Source organism: Corylus avellana, chromosome 10 (assembly GCF_965113065.1).
Source record: "Corylus avellana chromosome 10, dhCorAvel1.hap1.2, whole genome shotgun sequence".
NCBI lineage: Eukaryota > Viridiplantae > Streptophyta > Magnoliopsida > Fagales > Betulaceae > Corylus > Corylus avellana.
The window spans coordinates 2,810,518-2,817,675 of record NC_142499.1 but is presented as its reverse complement, the minus strand read 5'-3'; the positions used below and the strand labels follow the sequence as shown (position 1 = coordinate 2,817,675).

Sequence of the window (7,158 nt, the reverse complement as noted above, 5' to 3'; positions counted from 1 at the left end):
CGGCCGTTAATTTGGGGTTGGCTCGCTTGGAACGTACGATTAGGCAACTAGACTTGAAGTTTATCATTTTTGGTTCAGACTTCATGAGTATATATATGAATTTCTATGCTTTAAACCTTTGGTTCTTTTTTTTTTCACTTTTTTTCTTTTTTCTTCTAAATTTTTCTATTAGAATTTCAAAAACACTTCTCAGTCTTTGTCTTTAAGAAACATCTTTAAAAATTTTACCAACCAAATTTGGATCTACGTATAATACTTTACTCAAATGTGGCTATCACCAAAATAATTTTTATTTTTCTTTTTTTTTTTTATCAGAACTCTTAAAAAACTAAAACATGAAACACTTCTCAAAACTTTACGAAACCAAACGTGTCACACTTTTTCATAACTCTAAAAGGAAAATTTTATTGAAGCAATGACAATAAAAACAAGTCCATGATCATACCTTTAGATAGGCTTCAAAGACTTATAAGCATTAAGGACTAAGAAATCTTAATTATTACAAATAAAGACTTCCAATTACTAATGAACAATAATTCCTTAAAATACCCTAAACCAACACTCGTAAAAGTAAAACAAATCATAAACCAGCTTATTGAAAATCCTATTTTTGGTTGTTGCCTCCATGCACGTTCAAACTTTTCTACTCCCATCCATCCACGTCAATCACCTATGAAGGAACCCTTGATTTCTTCTGCGTCAAAAGATGACCTAAATTAATGGAAAAACAAAATTTAAGATATATATAAGGCATCCTCACAAGGTATGCAAGCGAAGAAAGCCCAATAGAAAGAGGGAAATAATAAATTACCACAACAGTAAACAGTTAACACGGAAAAGAAAAAAGAAAACTAGAGCAGTTAAAATAAATATACTAGAATTTAACCTCTAAAACCATGAGATGAGAGATACTTTAATAAAAAAAAAATTGGGCTATAACTCACCGAGGATCCATCATCATCATCACTACTGATTGACAGATGGCTCCTTAAGATTGATTATATATCCTCGTAGAAGAACTTTTTAAAGGAATCCATGTATTGTGTTTGCAAACACAATGCTATGACAAGAGATCTTTCATCTGCAGGACTTGACATGATAAATATCTTGCCATCGGAATGCAAGATCCCTGGACCCACGTATACAGGCTTTCCCCATCCAAAATCTACACTATACATAGGCAAATTGATCAAACTGGTGATATTAATATTAGGATTCCCTAAGAAAGGTGCTTCAGTGTATCCCCTGATGTGGAAGTTTTTCCTCAAAGGAGACACATCTTTTTGACTCGTTATAAAATCAAGAGCGGATGTTATATACTCATCTGTAACTCTCTCAATTGCTTCCCTCAGTTTCCCAGCAGCATAACTCAGTGGCTTGGACAAGAGGTCAGCATAAAGACACGTCGATGTCACGGAAGTAAAGATTGCATTCCCAAAGTATCCTTGAGGGAGAGGTGGTTTGAACCGATTGCGGCCGTCGGCTCCGAAGCTAACTCTTGTTGGTTGACAATCATCGCCTGCACGTGCCTTGCATGCACACCTCCACATGTGGCCGGCGATAGCTTCGTATCTAGAATAGGGTCGTGCCAAAACCATGTTTTGATTGGCTTTCTTCTGCAGTTCCTCAACTTGCTCTTTGGTGACTTTTAGTAAGACAGCACTAGTTTCCTTCTCTTTCTCTGCTTTAGTGTCGGAGCAACCTATTAAGAGAGGTGGTTTTGAGAACGCTATATGATCAAAATGTGGAAGAACTGGCAATACTTCATGTGATCGTAACATTGTTCGATCATGAAACGGCATCTCGTCGCACCCCAAATCCTCTCCACGACCCAACTTAGCCCATGCGTTGGTGAAGTTCATTGCAGCCCGTCCATCAGCCACAATGTGGGATATGGCGGTTCCAACACAAAGCCCACCACAAGGAAATTTTGTTATTTGCACCAGCAATAAGGGTTGCTCCTCAATTGAAGTAGTACCGTAATCAACTCTAGGGAAAAGATGTTGGACCATCCCATTTGGTGTAAAATCACCAAATTCGTCAAGTTTTGATTCAGAGTAAGCTTCCGTCAGTTGCGCTCCCATGGCATTGCAATGAAGTTGCAGTCGACCTCCTTCGATCCAGTGTAGCCGGCCAGCAAGTGGGTAGTAGGGAACCAATGCACGGCTCAAGGAGTTCTTCATTGTTTCAATTGAAATTGGTATAATATTGGTGTTGTTGTTGGGTTTGTAAATGATGACGAGAGGTGTATGAGTCCACTGCATCACTTGGTCGCTCTCAGATAACAATAAAAGGCCATTTGGGGTTGGCTCGCTTGGAACAATCATGCAACTAGATTTGAAGGTTATCATTTTTGGTTCAGGCTTCAGTATCTGGATTTCTATGCTTTAAACCTTTGGTTTTTGTTTCTTATATAAGGATAGAGTTGCAAGAGGAAAAGACCATGTGATGAGAGATACTAGAATTAAAAATTGGGTAAAGACCATATATTCCCCCTTAAACTACCATTCAATCCAATTGACAATGTCCTCCAAATTTTCAATTGTAAAAATCTCTCTTAAACTATCAAAATATTATCAATGTTCATCTCAAGGCTAACAAAAAGATAAAAATACCACTATAAATTTGAAAAAAAATTAAAAAAAAAAAAAAACGAATTTTTTGATTTTTCTTTCTTCAAACGAAATTTTTTAATCTTTTTAAAATGAAATTTTTATTTTAAAAAATTTATAAAACAAACAAAAAAATTTCAATTTTATAAAAAAAATCGATTTTTTTTTTTTAAAAAAAAAAAAAGAAAATTGGTCACCACTTGATATATTTATGTGTTTTGGTAGTTTGAGTAGACATTGTCACAATTGAAACTCTATGGAGACTTTATCAGTTTGGTAGTAGTTTGAGAAGGGTATATACACTTGTTCCTAAAATGTTTGGGCTATATAACTTACCAAAGATCCATCTTCTTTATCTATCACCACTTTGGCATTTTAACCTCGGAAATTTATATATTAAGTGACACTTGAATTCCACCAACTACCAAAATTAACAGACAATTAATTGAGTACTTCTAAAAGTCCTTCTTGTCACTATAAAATTGAAGTAGTTTTGAAAATCACTATTTGATCAAAATTCAATAATGATCAATCATAAGCTCAATTGTAATTTTAAGTGTCACATCATTTTTAAAAAAATACAAAAATAACACAAGAAAAACTTGTAACATTACTTCATCTTGTAAGTATTTTTGTCTCATAACTTTTTTAGCTCATAAACTCCAAAATTACCCTGGGCTCGAAGTGTTAAAAACATAAAATTAAACACACACCAAAAAAAAAAAAAAAAAATCATTTATAAAATTATGATGCAAAGGTCCTTCTAATGTAGTGCTTATCAATAAAATATTAGATGTCCTCCGACTTCTGATCTATGGCAGCTTTTATCAATTTGGCATTATCCTTGCCTGTCTTCTTTGTATCATTGTCCTTAATTGCAATATCTTATTTTTAGGTGGCATTTAACCAAAAAAAAAAAAAGGCATCTCTAGACTCTAGTAGCATCCTGCATCTATGGCAGTGTCTTGTTGTGTTTGTCGTTTGGACAGCAATGAAAATCTTCAGCGGATTAGCGCACGACAAATGCTACACAAATTCTCACTTTTATATTATTAAATGCAAATTTTTTTTGACACAAATCAAATTTTTTATTTTCTTAAATGTAAAACTTGGTCTTAAATTTTAAATTTAATGATAATTTTGGATGGATCACATTCAAAATTAGAGATAAATATAAAATTGGTCATTGTGGTTGGCCTAAATTACAAATCACTTCATGTGATATAACAAATAATTTATATATCCCTGGTATAAAAAAATAATTTATAGGTACTCGAGGTAGGCCAAAATAACAGTAAAACCAATTTTCGTTAAGTAACTTAACAAAATCTGTTACTTTGTCACGTCACACTGCTATAAATTAACTTAATCGCATGTATCCCCAAAATTTTACTCAATGCGTAACCCTCCCTCATTTTCATCTTCCTCACCACGATTTGGAAGTATTTTGCGAGAATTTGACGGTCGCATTTTGTGAAGCGCTGACGAAGCTGAAGATGAGGGAGGGTTACGCACGGAATAAAATTTTGGGAGTATAAGAGATTAAGTTAATTTACTATAGTTGTACGACATAGAGTGAGGCCTGATGTATAATCGTAGCGGGTCTCGTAAAATGATATGAAAAATCCTAAATTATCATTTTTTAAAGTAAAAAATTAATAATAACACTAGGTATGAAACGGCAAAGTGACAGATTTTATTAAGTTACTTAACGGAAATTGATTTCAGAGAGTAAACTGTTATTTTGGCATACCTTGAGAACCTATAAATTATTTTTTATACCACAATGAGTGATTTATAATTTAGGTCAACTACAGAGACCTACAAATTATTTTGTATACTACATGGACTGATTTATAATTTAAGCCAATTATAAAGATCAATTTTACATTTATTTCTAAAAGTTATATATTAGAGAGTGTAAGAATGAGCGCCGTGTAACATTTCTCTTCATAAAAGCGCAAACTGTTAGATGGATTCAATTGACGGCCACCAATTTCTAGTTGGTGCCACAGTCACACAAGTTGGCTTCGAGATAGAAAGATGAGAATTAATCGGTTCATATTTGCTCGACAGGATTTGGCTTACATGTTATTTTAATAACAGCATGGATGCTGTAGTTGAATCAACGGTCATGATTGAATTTTTAAATTGCCTTACTTTTAAAAGCATTTAATAGGAGAGAGAAAATGAAAAAAGATTTTGAGAAATTCAATCTTGACCGTTGATTAAACTACAGCATGTAAGCCAAATCCTGCTCGACATATATATTCAGAATATTTATTTGGTAGTTTTCAGCCAAAAGCCAATTAATTCAGTGGGCTTTGCTTTCAACAATATTTAATATTGGTAGGCTAAAAACAACTAAAACATTGATGCATCCAACTATCAACTATACCTTCAACGGAACATGATCCTCTCCCGTCTATTATGGACTGGAGAATATCCAGTTCATGGTTAGGATTTCTTTTCAGAAATCTAATTGCCACAAATGGGACATATATCCCACTAATAAAAATACTAATAAAATATTATTTTAAATTAAAAAACAAATTAACAAAAAAAATAAGAAAAAAAGAAGGGGGTGGCCATGGTGGCCGACCACCCCCATTTTGGGTAGGGGGTGGCTTGAGCTACTCCTAATGGCTGGCCAAGGGGTGGCCAAACCACCCTCAAAGGCCATGGGGGTGGTTCGGCTGCCCCCATCTTGCAAAAGGGGCGGCCGAACCACCCCCAAAGGCCATGTCTTAAAATTTTGTTTAAATTTGATTTTCTTAAATTTATAAATTTTAACTGTTTATTTTATTTAAGCATCTAAAATAAATCATGTTTTAATATTTAATGTGAAAATATGGCTTATTAAATTCTTTTAGAGTAATTTCTTCATTAAATGATGAAATATGACTTACTTTAAACGTTTAGATGAGAATAATGTTTGAAATTTATGAATTTTAAAATCTCAAATTTTAAAAAAAATTTAAGAAATCTCAATCTATAATAATCATACATACAAGATCTAGATCACCCCATATTTATGGCTTAAATTATTAGCAATTTAAATAATAAATGTGAAATTCGGCTTCTATGCGATGCGTTAGTCACCGCATAGGTGTTGTTATATTGAAACGATATTGATTTGAGACTCACAGCAAAAGTGAGTCTCAAAATTCTGTCGTTTTTTTTTCATCTTTTATGAGACTAAAAAAGTGAGTTGACGTAGACTGAATTTATGGTGTATAATACAAGCAAAAATCTTGTCTTGACTGACAATTTGTCAGATGACCCTTGAGAACGTTTAGACATCCTGAACTGAGATTTTCCGATGAGGAAAGCTAGAGTGAGAAACGCGAAATCAAACATGTCTTTGAGGTTGGACATGGAATCTAGTCTAGGGAGTTTGACGAAAGAGTTGTTCTTGTTTGAGCCATGGACATCTTCAAAGAAATTGACCAAGATGTTGGACGACATGGTTTCCTCGTCTATCAACTTTATTGATTTGGAATCGAGCTTGAATGGTTTTGAGGTCCACAGAGCAACAGGGAGATTCAAATTTGCAATGATAGAAAAACAAAGTGTTGGGATGGAGTATTGAATCGTAAACTCAGTCTTACGGCGTCAGCTCACGTTTTTAGTCTCATAAAAGAGACCTTTGCTACTCTAAAAAACGACACAGTTTTGAAATTCGCTTTTGTTGTAAGTCCCAAAATAGTGTCGTTTCAAAATAACAGCACCTCTGCAGTCGTTATGACTACTGCATAGAAGCCGGATTCATAAATGTGAAAGAGTTTCTATGAGATTCATGTGTCCAAATAAGAAGTGAATTACTCGAAACCTGAGCAAATAAGTAAGCCATTAAGAGGTTCTTTCTCATTTTTGTTGTTTTTTGAAGTGAAACCTCGTTCATTCAATCATCCAAAAAGCATAAAAGAATATTACAACTTTCCTCATGTACAACTTCATGAATAAATCAGGGTATTCTTCTATTCAAATTTCCTCCGTTGATTTTTTGAGTGCCTTTTTTGCCAACAGATGTGCCGCCATATATGCTTCTCTTTTTGTTTGCACCATGAACCAAGATTGAAATCTGTGCAAAATAATCTTCGCATCTTCAATCAATGTACCCTATTTCTGCCACAATTGGTCTTCCAACTAAAAAACATTAACAATTTTTAGGGCATTACCTTCCAAAATAACATTTTGTAGGCCCAAATATCTGCAAAAAAATATTGTCTTCCAAACCGCATAAGCCTCTGTCATTGTTGGGTCGATGATATACGAAAGAAACATGCACATTGATGCCAAGACCTTACTCATACCATCCCTTACAATAAAACCCACGCCCATCAACTTTCTAGTCTTATCAATAGCCGTTTTTCACTTTATTTTATATACACTACCTGGAGACACTTTCCACTGTGGAATTACATTCATTTGTCTTCTTACCCCCACATTCTTATCTTTTTGTAGCGCCCCGTAACTATCCAATTATATGGGCAATATGGTTTTCTTCTTAATTAATGAAGATTATATTTTAAGAGAAGATACG

General features: G+C 34.0%; 1 protein-coding gene across 1 annotated transcript; it reads right to left on the bottom strand.

The window, feature by feature from the left end:
• Nucleotides 1-952: 952 nt before the first annotated feature.
• On the bottom strand, nucleotides 953-2,434 carry LOC132192062 (hydroxycinnamoyl-CoA:piscidic acid hydroxycinnamoyltransferase). Its single transcript, XM_059607254.2, is given in 2 exon segments — nucleotides 953-1,103; nucleotides 1,105-2,434. Coding segments are annotated over 2 exon segments (1,290 nt in total). The 5' UTR covers nucleotides 2,352-2,434; the 3' UTR covers nucleotides 953-1,060.
• Between the last annotated feature and the right edge of the window lie 4,724 nt (nucleotides 2,435-7,158).